Below are 22,606 nucleotides of genomic sequence, written 5' to 3'. Positions count from 1 at the left end.
AATCAGTTGCAAATGAACTCTTACTGATGTCCATAATAAAAATATGATGAGGCGATATCGAAAGGAAACACTGAGAAAGAAAAACTAGCCGACGATGATAAATCAAATGAAGAAAACCTAGGCTACCTGTCATTTTGTCTTACCCTCACGCGGTGGATATATGGCAGCAGGGAAACCGGTCACTCCGGTAAATTATCTGGAAATTGCCTGCAGATAAGAACAAGGCACTAGAACAAGAGTTTAGATGTGGGATCAAAATTCATGAATTGCCGCCATCTTTTTAATTTACATATGATCGTGAGGTGTTTCCAGACCGTTGGAAGCCTGGCCTGGTTTATAACACACCATGGTTATTATGTTTTAATGGAACTTCCCCTGGTCTAGACTAGCATGTGTCACAGTAGAGAGGGGCAAAGGGAGGGGGGGTTCATTTTCAATTAGTATACTGTATATAAAGGTTATGATTGGTCAGAAACTATACTTCTAGGTAAACAAAACGGCTTTGTATTACTGAACGCGTAGTGTTGTCGCTACCTTAGAATCCACTGACCTGTGCTATCTATCACACGGTAGCAGTATTCATGACTCAAAGGCCAATCTGTAGGATGGCCAATCACGGTGCAGTTCAAGCAACAACAGGGGCTGAAGTGGTGGAGAAAGAGAGTCTGTTTACTCTGACCGTAGATCTGTAAACAAGACTCATTACACCACAGTCCACAGAACAGGCACATGCCCAATAAACATTCACACATTACTAGTCTGTGAGGGGGAAAAATCATTCGAGAGTTATTCACTTGTAGAAATGCTCCCGCTGAGCCTCTGTCTGTCTGTCAGTTCCAGGGTTGTCAGGGGCAACCTTATAGAGCCCAGGCAGGCTAGACTGAATGACTGACTGACTGACACATGAGCAGGTAGAATCTAACCCAGCCCATCCTCAGTGAATAGAGCCTACCTCCTATTCCAGTCATGACCTACTTTCCACATGGACACACACACATTTCCATCCTGCCGACACACACAAAGGCACAAAGCTTTGGTTCACCTGACCTCCAACACAAAACCAGTAGAATAGACTAGAAGTCACTTACAGAACAGAGAGAAATGAGAGAGGCCAAGAGAGAGGAGTTTAACTCAATGTGTTCTCTAGTAGACTTTAGTGACATCTCAACATTCTCTTATAGAGATGTGTTTTCATGTTAGTAACATTCAGCTCCCCAGTAAAGGAAGCAGAGGGTTTGGGCCGATTCCCATTTATTTTGCGTCAGTGTAAGCAACACTCTGTCTTCCTGAATCTGATCGTTCTAGCCAGTTCTGACACTGCTAGAAATTACAATGAACTCGATCCCAACATTTAATTTCAGCTCATGCCCCATCCATCCTGCAATGTAGAGAAAAGGTGAACTGATCAGGGAGGCTCATCTGCATATATAATCAGCAGCCACCTATGTGGTTCAGAGAACCAGAGAAAGTTCCAGACTGTTGCTGTAGTTGTTTAGCCTGGTTCCAAGCATGTGTGCGCTGTATAGCTGATTCCTGTCACAAACAGGTCTGGTAACAGGCTAGTTGCTGTTGCCATGGCAAGGCATTTTGCCCCTGTCCTGTGGGCGTACATTGTCCCTCTCTCCGGGTTCTACAGGGAAAACAGAGAACCGTATACAGTGGACAGAACACGGTGATACAGGGTCAGTCTGAAGCTGTGGGTATAGGTGTTGCCATGGCAGGGAGTCATGGCGGTGCCACCCGGTGCCCTGTGGTGGTATATTGCCACTCTCTCCAGGTCATCACTTTAGTCTGGACCGGATCATTAAAAATTCAGCTCCATTGATCAGCATGGGGTGTAGAGGTAGCTACTATTGTATCAGTGTGCCTGCCTGCCCTGTACACCAGGCTGCCTCCTTAATCTATAGCTTGGCCCTGCAGGACTGGTTAACACGGTGTCAATGAGAGAGATAGAGGGAGGAACACCTTAGGCTTAGAGAGACTGGCATCGTGTAGGTCAGGCAGGATTCCCACCAGCCATAACCAGCTCTCCAGCTAGCTAGCTGCCTCGGTTTTCATAGTTAAATGAATGTCGCTCATCTATTCTAAATTGCTACGCTGGGTGAGAGACAGATGGGGAGAGGATAAAGTAACAATCAGTTGCAAATGAACTCTTACTGATGTCCATAATAAAATATGATGAGGCGATATCGAAAGGAAACACTGAGAAAGAAAAACTAGCCGACCATGATAAATCAAATGAAGAAAACCTAGGCTACCTGTCATTTTGTCTTACCCTCACGCCGGTGGATATATGGCAGCAGGGAAAGCGGTCACTCTGGTAAATTAACTGGAAATTGCCTGCAGATAAGAATAAGGAACTAGAATAAGAGTTTAGATTTGGGATCAAAATTCATGAATTGTCACCATCTTTTTAATTTACATATGATTGTGAGGTGTTTCCAGGCCGTTGGGAGCCTGGCCTGGTTTATAACACACCATGGTTATTATGTTTTAATGGAACTTCCCCTGTCACAGTAGAGAGGGCAAAGGGAGGGAGAGGAGGACAAAAAGAGAGGAGGGAGAGGCAAAGAGGTAGTGGGTTAGGTAGAGAATATCAGATGGATAGAGACAGAGGCAGGTGGAGTGAGGGAGCAAAAAGGAAGAGAAAAGGAGGAAGAGATGGGGCCTGTCTGCAGATGGATGATGGAGAAGTCTGGGAGACAGGCCAACATCTGAACGACTGACAGAGTGGCCTGTTTCATTCAATTTAACTTCTTTCATTTAATCCTGTCAAAAGGCACAGCCTGTAACTAGTTCCTACTTGGTTTGAGTTGCAACACTATGTTCACAAACAGATCCCTCCCTCACCCTCTCCTGCCCACATCCACATGCTAAGAACATTGTAACCTTCTTGTTGTATTAACCATTCCCTTAATGGTCTGTCAATATTCCCTGTGTCGGCTCTGACGGAGGATAATGACATGATGCTTGGGATAGTGCGTGTTTGTGTGTGTTTGTGTCTGTATGTCTGTGCTCGGTATGTGTGTGTGTGGGGAGTGGGCTAGGTAGTGTGTATCTAGCATGTTTTGGTCTGGGAATGGTGCCACTTCTAAGAGCATTTGATGCTGGTGTGTCACTGTCAAGGGCCTTTGGGTTACCTATTTCAGCCACTCTCTCTACCTCTCCTCTTCTGTCCATCTCTTTCAACATCGCTCCCTCTGTCTCTTTTTCTCTCTCTCCCTCACCCAGCATGAAATTTCTCAGAGAGTTGCTTTTATTGTTAGCTGTCAGATACTTGAGAGTAAATGTCTAACACCTTCTCTCTTTACTTTTCTCTCTCCCCAGCAACAACCCAACTACTGGAGCTTTAAGGTCAGTGCTGTAAGTGACAGTGTCGCTGTGTCAGTTTGGTTTCTCCATCCAATGTGGTGTGTTCTTGTTGTGTGTATTTTTGTCTTTGTGTGTGTGTGTGTGTGTGTGCGCGTGTGTGCGTGTGTGTGTGTGTTTGTGTGTGTGTGTGTGCATGTGTGTGTGTGTGTGTGTGTGCGTGTGTGTGCGTGTGTGTGTGTGTGTGTGTGTGTGTGTGTGTGTGTGTGTGTGTGTGTGTGTGTGTGTGTGTGTGTGTGTGTGTGTGTGTGTGCGCGTGTGTGTGCGCGTGTGTGTGCGCGTGTGTGTGTGTGTGTGTGTGCGCGTGTGTGTGTGTGTGTGTTTGTGTGTGTTTGTGTGTGTGCGCGTGTGTGTGTGTGTGTGTGTGTTTGTGTGTGTGTGTGTGTGCGCGCGCGTGTGTGTGTGTGTGTGTACCACCCCAGGCTACTATGACACGGTGGCACATTGCTCTCTCTGCCTGGTTTCCGTGCCCGTCGCACCGCTGGCACACAGACTCTCAGTTGGCATCTCTCTAGTCTCAGGCGGCAGCAGCAGCTTAAAGGCTTCAAGCTCCGTTTAATCTGCAGGAAACGATTCTCCCAGGATTACTGCCACCTCAGTCAGTCAGCTAGCGCCTAGCGCTAATGGCTAACATCCATGTGACCTTGCTAGAGTATTACTCAGGCTAACTGAGACGTTAAGAAGAAATTACAGTGCCTTGTTGCATTGTGGAAATGTTACTTTGACATTTCTCAGACGTCCTTCGATATTACTGACAGGCTTTGAGGTAACTTTGCGGATACATCCGTGAGGGTTAGATATTCTGTAATTAGGAGAAATGTACAGTAATATGGCATGTATTATTTCTGCTCTGTCTTGCCTGCGGATACATCCGTGAGGGTATATCTGTCTTGCCTGCGGATACATCCGTGAGGGTATAGCTGTCTTGCCTGAGGATACATCCGTGAGGGTATATCTGTCTTGCCTGAGGATACATCCGTGAGGGTATATCTGTCCTGCCTGCGGATACATCCGTGAGGGTATATCTGTCTTGCCTGCGGATACATCCGTGAGGGTATATCTGTCTTGCCTGAGGATACATCCGTGAGGGTATATCTGTCTTGCCTGCGGATACATCCGTGAGGGTATATCTGTCTTGCCTGCGGATACATCCGTGAGGGTATATCTGTCTTGCCTGAGGATACATCCGTGAGGGTATATCTGTCTTGCCTGAGGATACAGCCGTAAGGGTATATCTGTCTTGCCTGCGGATACATCCGTGAGGGTATATCTGTCTTGCCTGAGGATACATCCGTGAGGGTATATCTGTCTTGCCTGTGGATACATCCATGAGGGTATATCTGTCTTGTGTGCGACACAGAGGTACATGGAGTAGATGGAGTTTATGTGTAAGTGTCATGCTGTGGATCTATGTGAGCTGGCATGGTTCACGGTGTGTTGAGGGTTATGTTTCATAGATGTTGTCCGGAGGCTGCTGAGGCACAGCATGGATCTACACAGAGAGGCTTACAGGAAGTATTGCCATCTGTGTGGGTAGAGGCCTCTCCTGAGGTTTACGCTTCCCTGAAATATCATCCGGACAGGGTGGAAATGCAACCAGATATCAATATCCAGATCCCTGACCCATCTACCCCAGAGCTATGTAATTATTACGAGGAGCGTAATAATGTCCAAAAAGCTTTAAAAAACCCTTCTCAAGTGGTTTTCTTGGATTGACTGCCTGCAGCAACTGAACAGTCATCAAATCGCTGTCACAATATTCGATTTTCTCTTCATTTTTCTACTTCCATGACTTTGTGGAAATTTTATTTTCACGCCCTTGATCAAGTGCTGGCCTAATAACGCTTGCCCACTTTTCCAGCGCTCCTCCACCTAAATGACATCACGGTGTCTAAATCTGGAGATTAATATAATTAAAAGCCTACTGAATGAGTCACATTCTCAACAGGCTGAATTAGACCGAATTAAAGTGAAGGAGGAGAACAGGTGATAAGAAGAAGAGGTAGAATCCAGCCCGATGGAGATGATTCTGCTGTATGTATCAGACCTGGGTTCAAATACAATTTCAAAACAAATCTTCAGATAACCTTTTTTAAACATTAAATTTAATTTAAATCAAGCAGTTGAATATTGGAATGCATTTGGAAATACATTTGGAAAGTATTTGAAAATGCTCAAATACACTGACACAAATACACTCCCATGCGTTTAACCCAGGTATTGGAACATATTATTTCTCAAGTAAAGGTACTTGTTTGGGCAGTGTATTTGAAAATACTCAAATACACAGAAAAAAACTATTTGAATAACAAATACTCAAACACACATGCATTTGAACCCAGATCTGGTATGTATATATTCTACTGGCCTGGCCCCTTTTCTATTTTTCCTCGGCAAAGAAGACTACCAGCCATCTCAGGTGTCATCCCCCCTCCCCAGAGTACGCCATTTTCTTCACTCTCCTGCCTAGCGAGCAGATCGCATCAGCGAACAATCCAGCTCAATTTGGCAGAGCAATTTCTTCCATGCATTGACGACTCCCCATATTATGAAGAGACTGAGCTCGGCCAAGGAGAGAGAGGGGGGAGGGGGGCTGAGAGATAGACGGCGTGAGTGAAAGCCAGAGATAGAGGGAAAGAGTAAGTGAGGAGTAAGAGGGAGGGAGACGGATTTATTAAGGGGGTTAATTTTTGTTTCCAATTTTTGCGGAACAGCCGTAGGCTTGCTTGTTTTCCAGGCTCTTCTCTCCCTGTTAGGTGAAATAGCACAATGTGTGGGGAGAGAGCGAGTGTGTGTGAGAGCAGGGCTGTACAAACAGACATAGATTGCAGCAGGAGAAGGAGTAGAGGGGTGTAGAGGGGTGCTCGGCTGCTTTGAGAGCTGTCCAGAAACAGAGGTGTTGACATAGAGAGACACAGACAGCCGGAATGAGAAGCTACTTTTGAGACGGATGAAAAACTGATGACACTTGAGGGGTGTGAGGGACAGAGTGGGAAAGGAAGGGGAAAGATGGCACAGAGAGAGAGAGAGAGAGAGAGAGAGAGAGAGAGAGAGAGAGAGAGAGAGAGAGAGAGAGAGAGAGAGAGAGAGAGAGAGAGAGAGAGAGAGAGAGAGAGAGAGAGAGAGAGAGAGAGAGAGAGAGAGAGAGAGAGAGAGAGAGAGAGAGAGAGAGAGAGAGAGAGAGAGAGAGAGAGAGAGAGAGAGAGAGAGAGAGAGAGAGAGAGAGAGAGAGAGAGAGAGATGGGGAGGGGAGAGAGAGATGGGGAGGGAGGGAGGGAGGGAGGGAAAGAAGAAGGACATACACTGAGAATACAAAACATTAAGAACATCTACTCTTTCCATGACATAGAATGATCAGGTGAATCCAGTTGAAAGCTATGATCCCTTAATTTCACTTGTTAAATCCACTTCAGTCAGTGTAGATGAAGGGGAGGAGACAGGTTTAAGAAGGATTTTTAATCCTTGAGACAATTGAGACATGGAGTGTGTCTAAGTGCCACTCAGAGGGTAAATGTGCAAGACAAAAAAGTGCCTTTGAACAGGGTATGGTAGTAGGTGCCAAGCGCACTGGTTTGTGTCGAGAACTGCAACGCTGCTGGGTTTTTCCACTATCAACAGTTTCCCTTGAGTATCAAGAATGGTCCACCACCCAAAGCACATACAGTCAAATTGACACACCTGTGAGAAGCATTGAAGTCAACATGGGCCAGCATCCCTGTGGATCCCTTTTAACACCTTGTAGAGTCCATGCCCCAATGAATTGAGGCTGTTCTGAGGGCAACTCAATATTAGTAAGGTGTTCCTAATGTTTGGTATACTCAGTGTATGAAAAAGGAAAGGTGACTGAAAGGTGGTTGAAAAGTCCAGAGAATATGAGGACAGAAGAAGAGAGAGGTGTGAGGAGTGTGATGTAAGTCAGTTAAAACCACCTAAGATTGATGTCCGTGCCCTCGCCGACATCTAATTTGCATAAAATAAAAATAAAAATAGACATTACAAAAATCTGTTTAAGCTAGAGATATCTGTTTATTTTTGCATTGGATGTGTCTCAATCCACTGCATCCGCCTATGTAACACGTCCGCATCTGTGGTGAACGGTGACAGAGCTGGAGCGGTGTTGATCAGACCATGAGACATCCCGAAAATTGGTCTTCTCACTCAATCATTTGTTTTGCTCGACAACCCCCGTAAGCGTATTGGGGCTCGTCTAAAGTCGGTACAGCCCATCTGCCAACTTCTGTCTGTAGCATCCCAACAGTAATGACCCCTCTGTGGAAAGGTGAGACTCTCGCAAACACGTACATGTTGGTCATTTCCCTCTACGACGCCCACGGGCCCCACAAGACTTGTCTGAATGTCCCCTGGTACCCGTTGAAAAAATGTATAGAAGTACTTATGAAGACTGTTTAGTGCCAAAAATAATATGTTAGATACATGTGAAAAAATATATATTTTATAATAATGTTTCCTGATCTTTCTTATATCTCTCAGATATAGGACCTACACTTCAGAACAATCTTCCTTTAGATTTGTTTGTACACTGTAATGCAATGTACAGTATGGGCTAATAGCAGTAATGCCAAATAAAAATGTTCAACAAATAAAACATTTTGATATTTTTTTGATACATCAAAGCGTCTTAAAATTCAATGTATGACCTTCTTACAACAATTCCATATAGCTTAGTAACACATCCTTTACACTGACCTTAAACGTGACCCACTCTGGGAATGTACTCTGGACGTTTCTGACTTGTGGACAACTACAAACACCTAGGTGTCTGGTTAGACTGTAAACTCTCCTTCCAGACTCACATTAAGCATCTCCAATCCAAAATTAAATCTAGAATTAGCTTCCTATTTCGCAACAAAGCATCCTTCACTCATGCTGCCAAACATACCCTCGTAAAACTGACTCTCCTACCGATCCTTGACTTCGGCGATGTCATTTACAAAATAGCCTCCAACACTCTACTCAGTAAATTGGATGCAGTCTATCACAGTGCCATTTGTTTTGTCACCAAAGCCCCATATACCACCCACCACTGCGACCTGTATGCTCTCGTTGGCTGGCTCTTGCTTCATATTCATCGCCAAACCCACTGGCTCCAGGTCATCTATAAGTCTTTGCTAGGTAAAGCCCCGCCTTATCTCAGCTCACTGGTCACCATAGCAGCACCCACCCGTAGCACGTGCTCCAGCAGGTATATTTCATTGGTCACCCCCAAAGCCAATTCCTCATTTGGCCGCCTTTCCTTACAGTTCTCTGCTGCCAATGACTGGAACGAATTGCAAAAATCACTGAAGCTGGAGACTCATATCTCCCTCACTAACTTTAAGCGCCAGCTGTCAGAGCAGCTCACAGATCACTGCACCTGCACATAGCCCATCTGTAAATAGCCCATCCAACTACCTCATCCCCATATTGTTATTTTATTTTATTTATGTTTTGCTCCTTTGCAACCCAGTATCTCTACTTGCACATTCATCTTCTGCACATCTATCACTCCAGTGTTTAATTGCTAAATTGTAATTATTTCACCACCGTGGCCTATTTATTGCCTTATCTTACCTCATTTACACACAGTATATAGACTTTTTTTCTCCTGTGTTATTGACTGTATGTTTATTTATTCCATGTGTAACTCTGTTCTTGATTTGTGTCGCACTGCTTTGCTTTATCTTGGCAGGTCGCAGAACTTGTTCTCAACTAGCCTACCTGGTTAAATGAAGGTGAAATAAAAAATAGAAAAAATGTATAAGAGACAAAATAAGAGAAACGGAGAGGGAGGGAGAGAGAGAGAAAAGCGGGAGAGATTGGGTTTGTTGTGGGATTTAAAGCAGTTCATAGTCCTAGGTATGTTGGAGCCCGCTATGTCCTCCTTTCCGTTCAATTATATTTCCTGTAAGATCATCTTGTTTTCTTCCTCTGTGGTATTATAAAATTGTGGGCCCCTCACAGTAACTGAGCGCTATTGAAAAAGCCTGGATTGACAACATAGGGTGATAGGGAGAGGGAAGGGGGCGATGAAAAGGTGCAGAGAAGAGTGGAAGAGGTGCAATCACTGTTTTCCTCTGAAGAGAGTGAGCGTGTATAGCATTACTGATCTCCCAGCAGATGGTGAGTGATTTTATCTGCCCATGATAACGCGCAGGAGGAAATGGTTCTAGGAACGCTCCTCGTGTTCTATTCCACTGGGCACCTTCTGGTTGAATCAACGTTGTTTCCACGCCATTTCAATGGAATTACAGTGAACCAAAGTGGAATAGACGTTGAATTGATGTTTGTGCCCAGTGGGATATCACTTTGACACCTTTACATAAAGTATCTACCGCAACAACACCAAGTCGATATGGTTTCTTTCCTCCAACACATGGAGAGAACATATTTTGTTCCACTGGGGGAATCTACCTTTGTTTCTTAAGTGTTTACTGTTTCTCCAAGCTACTATAGAATGACTCACACCTGTTTTTCCAACAACAGTCAAAGTGAAAGATTCTCATTAGGTGAGTTGCTGGAGTTTGTTGACAGATCTCTCCTGTGTGTGCGAGAGAGACGGAGCTAGTTTCCCTCTCTTCACTTCGTCCTGAGTTCTGTTTGATATTTTGCATGGTCTCCCCGGTTCGGTGTGATTTGTTGAAAAGATCCTCTGTTATGTAGACACACAAACTCCAGGGACTAGTGCTAGCTCGACGTCAGCTCGCTGACATGTTGGAGACACTAGAGGCCTCCTTTGATTATTGGTGTGATTAGAGATGTGGCTCACTCCTCTATAGGATATGTATATTTTAGCTCTGCTGTGCTGAGTCAAGCTGATGGCTGTGTTTTATCCATCTGCGCTCTGGCTTTGTTTAGCCCTGGAGCTCTGCTTGGCTCACTGGAGCTGGTGTTTGTGTCTGTTGTGTGTTCTGTGTGTACAATATATGTGCTGCTGTGTGGTACTATGGACTGGGTTGTTGTGCTCCCTGCTCAGTGTGGTCGTTGCTTAGATAAATGACCCCATTAGAAAGCACAGTGGGGGCGATCGTTCAGAGCCACCCTCTCCCTGGGTGCTCAGACACTGTCTGCCTGCCCACCAAATCAAATCAAATCACATATGATTTGTCGCACACACATATTTATCGCAGGTGTAGCGAAACGCTTATCTTCCTAGCTCAAACAGTGCAGTCATTTAAGTGCCACAACTCTGTTTTGGGGCTGTGTGTGTGACTACACTGTGTAAATGTTTGTGGTTGCAGTATGAACAGTGTGTGTGTGTGTGTGTGTGTGTGTGTGTGTGTGTGTGTGTGTGTGTGTGTGTGTGTGTGTGTGTGTGTGTGTGTGTGTGTGTGTGTGTGTGTGTGTGTTTGTGTGTGTGTGTGTGTGTGTGTGTGAGTGCATGTGTGCGTGCATGTGTGTGTCTGTGAGTTTGTATGTGTGTCACAGGAGGTTGGTGGCACTAATTGGGGAGGACAGGCTCGTAGTAAAGGCTGGAGTGGAATGGTATCTAATACATCAAACACATGGTTTCCATGTGCTTGATGCCATTCCATTTGCGCCGTTCCATCATTATGAGCCATCCTCCCCTCAACAGCCTCCTGTGGTGTGTGTGCATGCATGTTGCGTGTATTTGTGAATGACCCCAAAGCGAGCACTGCTGGGAGTCAATGAGAACAGCACTCTGTGAGGCTGCGTCTCGCCTTCCTAAATACAAAATGAATGAGAGCCTCGGAAACAAACATGCTGAATTCTTATTAAACCAGAATGAGGGATGAAACAACAGAAAGAGCAGAGGAGAAGTTGTTTTCTACTAGCGAGAGGCGCAGGCACTGTACTGTAATGTAACGTGGGCTCGATGTGTCTGGCTGGCTATGCAATCCTAACAGTCGTCAGCGAGCATTCTGGGAGCTCATTAACGGAGTCTGGGAGCTGGAGGAGACCCGGCGGTGGGGATAGGGGAGCCAGTTCACTGAACAGAACACAGCAGCCTACCAGAACACAGTCTAGTAGCAGCTGCAGCAGAGCAGCTGAGGAAGAAGAGATGCTGCCTGGGCCCAGGCCAGGTCCAGGCCAGTAGAATAAACCCAGAGTGACAGCCCTGATCTGGATCTACATGGCCTTGTCTAATCCAGACAGCCCTGGCCTGCACTCATTTAAGGTTGGCCAGAGGCCAGCAGGGCCCCAACCAATAGGGAGAGGATGCAGGTGTAGGGGGAGAGAGAACTTTACATAAGCGTTTAAACATTAAAACAGGTCTCAATGCCCACCAGGTTATTTTGTATCTTCCCCATTCCTACCTACTGGTCCTCAGTGGATCCTTAGTTCTGAAGGTGTTGTGTTCTGGACCTCTGCCTTGCTGTATCCCTCTGCTGTCAGCATTGGTGAACCAACAGGCACCGTTACATGATTCCATCCCACCCAATCAGAAAGAGGAAAGATGGCATCAGTTGTATGAATGTTGGTCCTGACATGCTGATACATTATGCCAATCTTAATTGTGTTTGTTTGTCTTATAGTCTGTTTATTGTTTGTTACCTCTTTCACGTTTCTCCGTACTCCTCTCTGTCAAATCCATTCTTTCTGCCTCTCTCTCGCTCTCCTCTCGCCAAACAAACTCTCTCACTTTCTCTCCTCCAGAGTCGTAGCCCACGTCACTCCCAGTCCACCCAGTCTGGGCTAGCTGACCAGGCCGCTAAGCTGTCCTTTGCCTCGGCTGAGTCTCTGGCTGAGACCATGTCTGAGGCTGACATCCCCCTGGGGTTCAGCCGAACCGACCGCTTCCGCCAGAGTCTGCCCCTGTCCCGCTCGGCCAGCCAGAACAAGCTGCGCTCCCCAGGTGAGACCCAACCACCACACTGGAGCTGGACATGACCCAGACAGTACAGAAACTATACATGATGTGTACATGATCACGTCTTAACCTTTACCAACTACTGCTACAGTAAGACTGTGCAGAGAATATACATTACATCAGTGGAGGCTCCTCAGTGGAGGAAGGGGAGGACCATCCTCCTCAGTGAATTCCACAAAAATAAAAAAGAGTGAAACTTTAAAACAGTTATACTTTTTAGATAAACCTATAGTAAATATATTCACATGTCACCAAATAATTGATTAAGACATACTGTTTTGCAATGAAGATCTACTGTAACCTCAACAGCACTCTGTAGGGTATCACCATTGACTTCAATACAAAACCTAGGAGGCTCACGGTTCTCACCCTCTTCCATTGACTTACACAGTAATCCGGAGGACGTCCTCCAACCTATCAGAGCTCTTGCATCATGAACTGGCATGTTGTCCACCCAATCAAAGGATCAGAGAATGAATCTAGTACTGAAAGCATAAGCTAAAGCTAGCTAGCACTGCAGTGCTTAAAATGTGGTGAGTAACTGACTCAAAGAGATAGAAAGAAAATAGTTGAACAGTTTTGAACAAATTAATTTCTTAAAATATTAAGGAGAAGCAAGAGAGATGCTGTTGAATTTTTTGCCTGGTAACAAACAGCTGATGTGTTGTGCACTGAAGCCCACAAGCGAATGGAAAAGGTGAGAGGACAGCACGTAGATGCGAGAAGGAATTAACAAGCAAAGTGATCAAGCTGTTTACATGTGGCTGATATGCAAGTGAACTGTTTTTGCGTGTGATCAGGGGTGTATTCATTCTGCCGATTCCGTTGAAAAACATTTCTTAAAAGGAATCAATATGGAACGAAATGGGGATAAACATACCTGAATTTGTCCAATAGGAACTCATGATGGGTATAGGCCAAATTAAAGTATCATGTAGTAGCCTAAATCTATTGATGTTACATTGAGCTGGGTGAATGAGAATATGAATGACAGTCATCCAATATGCTGTCATAGAAATAAGGCCATGCTCATAAAATAAATGAACATCCTCCCTCATCTTAAACGTCACCGACTGCCACTGCATGACATATACATGACCATGTAGCAGCCTTTACCAGCTACATAGCTGAGGCAACATTTTCCTCATCCCAAAGCTTTTGTGGACTTCAACTTACTCATCTAATCAGAACGGCTTCATGCCATTTTCATATTAACATTTACCTAGTTTATCTGCTATCTTATCAAACCTTATCCACTTACATAGTAAATAATTATTCCCATTCCCAATTCCTTTCGCGTTTTGCGGTTTATTTGCATTCACTATTCCATATGAATTATTGCGAAGTGATTGAATCGTGATTACATTTGCATGTTTTGTAGCCATTTCAGAAGCGTAAGTTATGCACTACTGGCTGGGTGTTTTATCAGGCACCAATCACACAGCTCCTGGGTTAGTCATGTAACCTACAGCCTGGTGTCTCTTCGCACCCTCAGATGAGTGTGATGATTCTCTGCCTGCCTGCCCTGTGGTGCGTTACTGCTTACACAACACTGGATCATCCACACCTCACTTTACATATCTGGGACACGACAACCATATACAGCCATACACTGCACTGCATTTCATTATTAGCACAGGGATCATATGTTCATAGACATGAAGTTATGATTCAAATCCTGACCTATTATTCATTTATTTCTGCTACAGAGTCATATTGAGTGAATTCAGCATTGGGACAGCTTTACAGTGTGGACTACAGTATCATAAGTCTGAACTCAGTGTTGGGACAGCTTTACAGTGTGGACTACAGTATCATAAGTGTGAATTCAGTGTGGGGACAGCTTTACAGTGTGGACTACAGTGTCATACCTGTGAACTCAGTGTTGGGACAGCTTTACAGTGTGGACTACAGTGTCATACCTGTGAACTCAGTGTTGGGACAGCTTTACAGTGTGGACTACAGTATCATAAGTGTGAACTCAGTGCTGGGACAGCTTTACAGTGTGGACTACAGTGTCATACCTGTGAACTCAGTGTTGGGACAGCTTTACAGTGTGGACTACAGTATCATAAATGTGAACTCAGTGTTGGGACAGCTTTACAGTGTGGACTACAGTGTCATACCTGTTAACTCAGTGTTGGGACAGCTTTACAGTGTGGACTACAGTATCATAAGTGTGAACTCAGTGTTGGGACAGCTTTACAGTGTGGACTACAGTGTCATACCTGTGAACTCAGTGTTGGGACAGCTTTACAGTGTGGACTACAGTATCATAAGTGTGAACTCAGTGTTGGGACAGCTTTACAGTGTGGACTACAGTATCATAAGTGTGAACTCAGTGTTGGGACAGCTTTACAGTGTGGACTACAGTGTCATACCTGTTAACTCAGTGTTGGGACAGCTTTACAGTGTGGACTACAGTATCATAAGTGTGAACTCAGTGTTGGGACAGCTTTACAGTGTGGACTACAGTGTCATACCTGTGAACTCAGTGTTGGGACAGCTTTACAGTGTGGACTACAGTGTCATACCTGTGAACTCAGTGTTGGGACATGTTTACAGTGTGGACTACAGTATCATAAGTGTGAACTCAGTGTTGGGACAGCTTTACAGTGTGGACTACAGTATCATAACTGTCAACTCAGTGTCGGGACAGCTTTACAGTGTGGACTCCAGTATCATAAGTGTGAACTCAGCATTGAGACAGCTTTACAGTGTGGACTACAGTATCATAAGTGTGAACTCAGTGTTGGGACAGCTTTACAGTGTGGACTACACTATCATAAGTGTGAACTCAGTGTTGGGACAGCTTAACAGTGTGGACTACAGTATCATCAATGTGAACTCAATGTTGGGACAGCTTTACAGTGTGGACTACAGTATCATAAGTGTGAACTCAGTGTTGGGACAGCTTTACAGTGTGGACTACAGTGTCATACCTGTGAACTCAGTGTTGAGACAGCTTTACAGTGTGGACTGAAGTGTCATACCTGTTAACTCAGTGTTGGGACAGCTTTACAGTGTGGACTACAGTATCATAAGTGTGAACTCATCGTTGGGACAGATTTACAGTGTGGACTACAGTATCATAAGTGTGAACTCATCGTTGGGACAGCTTTACAGTGTGGACTACAGTATCATAAGTGTGAATTCAGTGTTGGGACAGCTTTACAGTGTGGACTACAGTATCATAACTGTCAACTCAGTGTCGGGACAGCTTTACAGTGTGGACTCCAGTATCATAACTGTCAACTCAGCATTGAGACAGCTTTGCAGTGTGGACTACAGTATCATAAGTGTGAACTCAGTGTTGGGACAGCTTACAGTGTGGACTACAGTATCATAAGTGTGAACTCAGTGTTGGGACAGCTTTGCAGTGTGGACTACAGTATCATAAGTGTGAACTCAGTGTTGGGACAGCTTTACAGTGTGGACTACAGTATCATAAGTGTGAACTCAGTGTTGGGACAGCTTTACAGTGTGGACAACAGTATCATAAGTGTGAACTCATCGTTGGGACAGCTTTACAGTGTGGACTAGAGTGTCATACCTGTGAACTCAGTGTTGGGACAGCTTTACAGTGTGGACTACAGTGTCATACCTGTGAACTCAGTGTTGGGACAGCTTTACAGTGTGGACTACACTATCATAAGTGTGAACTCAGTGTTGGGACAGCTTTACAGTGTGGACTACAGTATCATAAGTGTGAACTCAGTGTTGCGACAGCTTTACAGTGTGGACTATAGTATCATAACTGTCAACTCAGTGTCGGGACAGCTTTACAGTGTGGACTACAGTATCATAAGTGTGAACTCAGGGCTGGGACAGCTTTACAGTGTGGACTACAGTATCATAAGTGTGAACTCATCGTTGGGACAGCTTTACAGTGTGGACTACAGTATCATAAGTGTGAACTCATCGTTGGGACAGCTTTACAGTGTGGACTACAGTAAAATAAGTGTGAACTCAGTGTTGGGACAGCTTTACAGTGTGGACTACAGTATCATAAGTGTGAACTCAGTGTTGGGACAGCTTTACAGTGTGGACTACAGTGTCATACCTGTTAACTCAGTGTTGGGACAGCTTTACAGTGTGGACTACAGTATCATAAGTGTGAACTCAGTGTTGGGACAGCTTTACAGTGTGGACTACAGTGTCATAAGTGTGAACTCAGTGTTGGGACAGCTTTACAGTGTGGACTACAGTGTCATACCTGTGAACTCAGTGTTGGGACAGCTTTACAGTGTGGACTACAGTGTCATACCTGTTAACTCAGTGTTGGGACAGGTTTACCGTGTGGACTACAGTATCATAAGTATGAACTCAGTGTTGGGACAGCTTTACAGTGTGGACTACAGTATCATAACTGTCAACTCAGTGTCGGGACAGCATTACAGTGTGGACTCCAGTATCATAAGTGTGAACACAGTGTTGGGACAGCTTTACAGTGTGGACTACAGTGTCATACCTGTGAACTCAGTGTTGGGACAGCTTTACAGTGTGGACTACAGTATCATAAGTGTGAACTCAGTGTTGGGACAGCTTTACAGTGTGGACTACAGTATCATAACTGTCAACTCAGTGTCGGGACAGCATTACAGTGTGGACTCCAGTATCATAAGTGTGAACTCAGCATTGAGACAGCTTTACAGTGTGGACTACAGTATCATAAGTGTGAACTCAGTATTGGGACAGCTTTACAGTGTGGACTACACTATCATAAGTGTGAACACAGTGTTGGGACAGCTTTACAGTGTGGACTACAGTGTCATACCTCTGAACTCAGTGTTGAGACAGCTTTACAGTGTGGACTACAGTGTCATACCTGTTAACTCAGTGTTGAGACAGCTTTACAGTGTGGACTACAGTATCATAAGTGTGAACACAGTGTTGGGACAGCTTTACAGTGTGGACTACAGTGTCATACCTGTGAACTCAGTGTTGGGACAGCTTTACAGTGTGGACTACAGTATCATAAGTGTGAACTCAGTGTTGGGACAGCTTTACAGTGTGGACTACACTGTGTCATACCTGTGAACTCAGTGTTGGGACAGCTTTACAGTGTGGACTACAGTATCATACGTGTGAACTCAGTGTTGGGACAGCTTTACAGTGTGGACTACAGTGTCATACCTGTGAACTCAGTGTTGAGACAGCTTTACAGTGTGGACTACAGTGTCATACCTGTTAACTCAGTGTTGGGACAGCTTTACAGTGTGGACTACAGTATCATAAGTGTGAACTCAGTGTTGGGACAGCTTTACAGTGTGGACTACAGTGTCATAAGTGTGAACTCAGTGTTGGGACAGCTTTACAGTGTGGACTACAGTGTCATACCTGTGAACTCAGTGTTGGGACAGCTTTACAGTGTGGACTACAGTGTCATACCTGTTAACTCAGTGTTGGGACAGGTTTACCGTGTGGACTACAGTATCATAAGTATGAACTCAGTGTTGGGACAGCTTTACAGTGTGGACTACAGTATCATAACTGTCAACTCAGTGTCGGGACAGCATTACAGTGTGGACTCCAGTATCATAAGTGTGAACTCAGCATTGAGACAGCTTTACAGTGTGGACTACAGTATCATAAGTGTGAACTCAGTATTGGGACAGCTTTACAGTGTGGACTACACTATCACAAGTGTGAACACAGTGTTGGGACAGCTTTACAGTGTGGACTACAGTGTCATACCTGTGAACTCAGTGTTGAGACAGCTTTACAGTGTGGACTACAGTGTCATACCTGTTAACTCAGTGTTGAGACAGCTTTACAGTGTGGACTACAGTATCATAAGTGTGAACACAGTGTTGGGACAGCTTTACAGTGTGGACTACAGTGTCATACCTGTGAACTCAGTGTTGGGACAGCTTTACAGTGTGGACTACAGTATCATAAGTGTGAACTCAGTGTTGGGACAGCTTTACAGTGTGGACTACAGTATCATAACTGTCAACTCAGTGTCGGGACAGCATTACAGTGTGGACTCCAGTATCATAAGTGTGAACTCAGCATTGAGACAGCTTTACAGTGTGGACTACAGTATCATAAGTGTGAACTCAGTATTGGGACAGCTTTACAGTGTGGACTACACTATCATAAGTGTGAACACAGTGTTGGGACAGCTTTACAGTGTGGACTACAGTGTCATACCTCTGAACTCAGTGTTGAGACAGCTTTACAGTGTGGACTACAGTGTCATACCTGTTAACTCAGTGTTGAGACAGCTTTACAGTGTGGACTACAGTATCATAAGTGTGAACACAGTGTTGGGACAGCTTTACAGTGTGGACTACAGTGTCATACCTGTGAACTCAGTGTTGGGACAGCTTTACAGTGTGGACTACAGTATCATAAGTGTGAACTCAGTGTTGGGACAGCTTTACAGTGTGGACTACACTGTGTCATACCTGTGAACTCAGTGTTGGGACAGCTTTACAGTGTGGACTACAGTATCATACGTGTGAACTCAGTGTTGGGACAGCTTTACAGTGTGGACTACAGTGTCATACCTGTGAACTCAGTGTTGAGACAGCTTTACAGTGTGGACTACAGTGTCATACCTGTTAACTCAGTGTTGGGACAGCTTTACAGTGTGGACTACAGTATCATAAGTGTGAACTCAGTGTTGGGACAGCTTTACAGTGTGGACTACAGTGTCTTACCTGTGAACTCAGTGTTGGGACAGCTTTACAGTGTGGACTACAGTATCATAAGTGTGAACTCAGTGTTGGGACAGCTTTACAGTGTGGACTACAGTGTCATACCTGTGATCTCAGTGTTGGGACAGCTTTACAGTGTGGACTACAGTATCATAAGTGTGAACTCAGTGTTGGGACAGCTTTACAGTGTGGAATACAGTGTCATACCTGTGAACTCAGTGTTGGGACAGCTTTACAGTGTGGACTACAGTATCATAAGTGTGAACTCAGTGTTGGGACAGCTTTACAGTGTGGACTACAGTGTCATACCTGTGAACTCAGTGTTGGGACAGCTTTACAGTGTGGACTACAGTGTCATACCTGTTAACTCAGTGTTGGGACCGCTTTACAGTGTGGACTACAGTGTCATAAGTGTGAACTCCGTGTTGGGACAGCTTTACAGTGTGGACTACAGTATCATAACTGTCAACTCAGCATTGAGACAGCTTTGCAGTGTGGACTACAGTATCATAAGTTTGAACTCAGTGTTGGGACAGCTTTACAGTGTGGACTACAGTATCATAAGTGTGAACTCAGTGTTGGGACAGCAATACAGTGTGGACAACAGTATCATAAGTGTGAACTCAGGGTTGGGACAGCTTTACAGTGTGGACTACAGTATCATAAGTGTGAACTCATCGTTGGGACAGATTTACAGTGTGGACTACAGTATCATAAGTGTGAACTCATAGTTAGGACAGCTTTACAGTGTGGACTACAGTATCATAAGTGTGAACTCATCGTTGGGACAGCTTTACAGTGTGGACTACAGTATCATAAGTGTGAATTCAGTGTTGGGACAGCTTTACAGTGTGGACTACAGTGTCATACCTGTGAACTCAGTGTTGGGACAGCTTTACAGTGTGGACTACAGTGTCATACCTGTGAACTCAGTGTTGGGACAGCTTTACAGTGTGGACTACAGTATCATAAGTGTGAACTCATCGTTGGGACAGCTTTACAGTGTGGACTACAGTATCATAAGTGTGAACTCATCGTTGGGACAGCTTTACAGTGTGGACTACAGTAAAATAAGTGTGAACTCAGTGTTGGGACAGGTTTACAGTGTGGACTACAGTATCATAAGTGTGAACTCATCGTTGGGACAGCTTTACAGTGTGGACTACAGTAAAATAAGTGTGAACTCAGTGTTGGGACAGGTTTACAGTGTGGACTACAGTATCATAAGTATGAACTCAGTGTTGGGACAGCTTTACAGTGTGGACTACAGTATCATAACTGTCAACTCAGTGTCGGGACAGCATTACAGTGTGGACTCCAGTATCATAAGTGTGAACTCAGCATTGAGACAGCTTTACAGTGTGGACTACAGTATCATAAGTGTGAACTCAGTATTGGGACAGCTTTACAGTGTGGACTACACTATCATAAGTGTGAACACAGTGTTGGGACAGCTTTACAGTGTGGACTACAGTGTCATACCTGTGAACTCAGTGTTGAGACAGCTTTACAGTGTGGACTACAGTGTCATACCTGTTAACTCAGTGTTGGGACAGCTTTACAGTGTGGACTACAGTATCATAAGTGTGAACACAGTGTTGGGACAGCTTTACAGTGTGGACTACAGTGGCATACCTGTGAACTCAGTGTTGGGACAGCTTTACAGTGTGGACTACAGTATCATAAGTGTGAACTCAGTGTTGGGACAGCTTTACAGTGTGGACTACAGTGTCATACCTGTGAACTCAGTGTTGAGACAGCTTTACAGTGTGGACTACAGTGTCATACCTGTTAACTCAGTGTTGGGACAGCTTTACAGTGTGGACTACAGTATCATAAGTGTGAACTCAGTGTTGGGACAGCTTTACAGTGTGGACTACAGTGTCATACCTGTGAACTCAGTGTTGAGACAGCTTTACAGTGTGGACTACAGTGTCATACCTGTTAACTCAGTGTTGGGACAGCTTTACAGTGTGGACTACAGTATCATAAGTGTGAACTCAGTGTTGGGACAGCTTTACAGTGTGGACTACAGTGTCATACCTGTGAACTCAGTGTTGGGACAGCTTTACAGTGTGGACTACAGTATCATAAGTGTGAACTCAGTGTTGGGACAGCTTTACAGTGTGGACTACAGTGTCATACCTGTGAACTCAGTGTTGGGACAGCTTTACAGTGTGGACTACAGTGTCATACCTGTGAACTCAGTGTTGGGACAGCTTTACAGTGTGGACTACAGTGTCATACCTGTTAACTCAGTGTTGGGACCGCTTTACAGTGTGGACTACAGTGTCATAAGTGTGAACTCCGTGTTGGGACAGCTTTACAGTGTGGACTACAGTATCATAACTGTCAACTCAGCATTGAGACAGCTTTGCAGTGTGGACTACAGTATCATAAGTGTGAACTCAGTGTTGGGACAGCTTTACAGTGTGGACTACAGTATCATAAGTGTGAACTCAGTGTTGGGACAGCTTTACAGTGTGGACAACAGTATCATAAGTGTGAACTCAGGGTTGGGACAGCTTTACAGTGTGGACTACAGTATCATAAGTGTGAACTCATCGTTGGGACAGATTTACAGTGTGGACTACAGTATCATAAGTGTGAACTCATAGTTAGGACAGCTTTACAGTGTGGACTACAGTATCATAAGTATGAACTCATCGTTGGGACAGCTTTACAGTGTGGACTACAGTATCATACGTTTGAATTCAGTGTTGGGACAGCTTTACAGTGTGGACTACAGTGTCATACCTGTGAACTCAGTGTTGGGACAGCTTTACAGTGTGGACTACAGTGTCATACCTGTGAACTCAGTGTTGGGACAGCTTTACAGTGTGGACTACAGTATCATAAGTGTGAACTCAGTGTTGGGACAGCTTTACAGTGTGGACTACAGTATCATAAGTGTGAACTCATCGTTGGGACAGCTTTACAGTGTGGACTACAGTAAATTAAGTGTGAACTCAGTGTTGGGACAGCTTTACAGTGTGGACTACAGTATCATAAGTGTGAACTCAGTGTTGGGACAGCTTTACAGTGTGGACTACAGTGTCATACCTGTTAACTCAGTGTTGGGACAGCTTTACAGTGTGGACTACAGTATCATAAGTGTGAACTCAGTGTTGGGACAGCTTTACAGTGTGGACTACAGTGTCATAAGTGTGAACTCAGTGTTGGGACAGCTTTACAGTGTGGACTACAGTGTCATACCTGTGAACTCAGTGTTGGGACAGCTTTACAGTGTGGACTACAGTGTCATACCTGTTAACTCAGTGTTGGGACAGGTTTACAGTGTGGACTACAGTATCATAAGTATGAACTCAGTGTTGGGACAGCTTTACAGTGTGGACTACAGTATCATAACTGTCAACTCAGTGTCGGGACAGCATTACAGTGTGGACTCCAGTATCATAAGTGTGAACTCAGCATTGAGACAGCTTTACAGTGTGGACTACAGTATCATAAGTGTGAACTCAGTATTGGGACAGCTTTACAGTGTGGACTACAGTATCATCAATGTGAACTCAGTGTTGGGACAGCTTTACAGTGTGGACTACAGTATCATACCTGTGAACTCAGTGTTGAGACAGCTTTACAGTGTGGACTACAGTGTCATACCTGTTAACTCAGTGTTGGGACAGCTTTACAGTGTGGACTACAGTATCATAAGTGTGAACTCAGTGTTGGGACAGCTTTGCAGTGTGGACTACAGTGTCATACCTGTGAACTCAGTGTT

At 44.7% G+C, this 22,606-nt stretch overlaps 1 protein-coding gene across 6 annotated transcripts in view; it reads left to right on the top strand.

Annotated features, from left to right (window-relative positions):
* Positions 1-22,606, top strand: part of srcin1a (SRC kinase signaling inhibitor 1a) — a 91,484-nt gene that overhangs the window by 3,428 nt on the left and 65,450 nt on the right. For 5 of the 6 annotated variants that reach the window (XM_031827348.1, XM_031827347.1, XM_031827346.1 and 2 more), the window contains exons 3-4: positions 3,328-3,363; positions 11,986-12,184. In XM_031827348.1, the coding sequence (XP_031683208.1) occupies positions 3,328-3,363; positions 11,986-12,184 (235 nt within the window). The remainder of the gene's footprint in view (positions 1-3,327; positions 3,364-11,985; positions 12,185-22,606) is intronic. The other variant, XM_031827344.1, reaches the window with a different exon arrangement.

Source organism: Oncorhynchus kisutch, linkage group LG6, assembly GCF_002021735.2.
Source record: "Oncorhynchus kisutch isolate 150728-3 linkage group LG6, Okis_V2, whole genome shotgun sequence".
Classification (NCBI taxonomy): domain Eukaryota; kingdom Metazoa; phylum Chordata; class Actinopteri; order Salmoniformes; family Salmonidae; genus Oncorhynchus; species Oncorhynchus kisutch.
The sequence above is the reverse complement of the archived record's forward strand: the minus strand, read 5'-3'. Positions and strand labels throughout refer to the sequence as shown.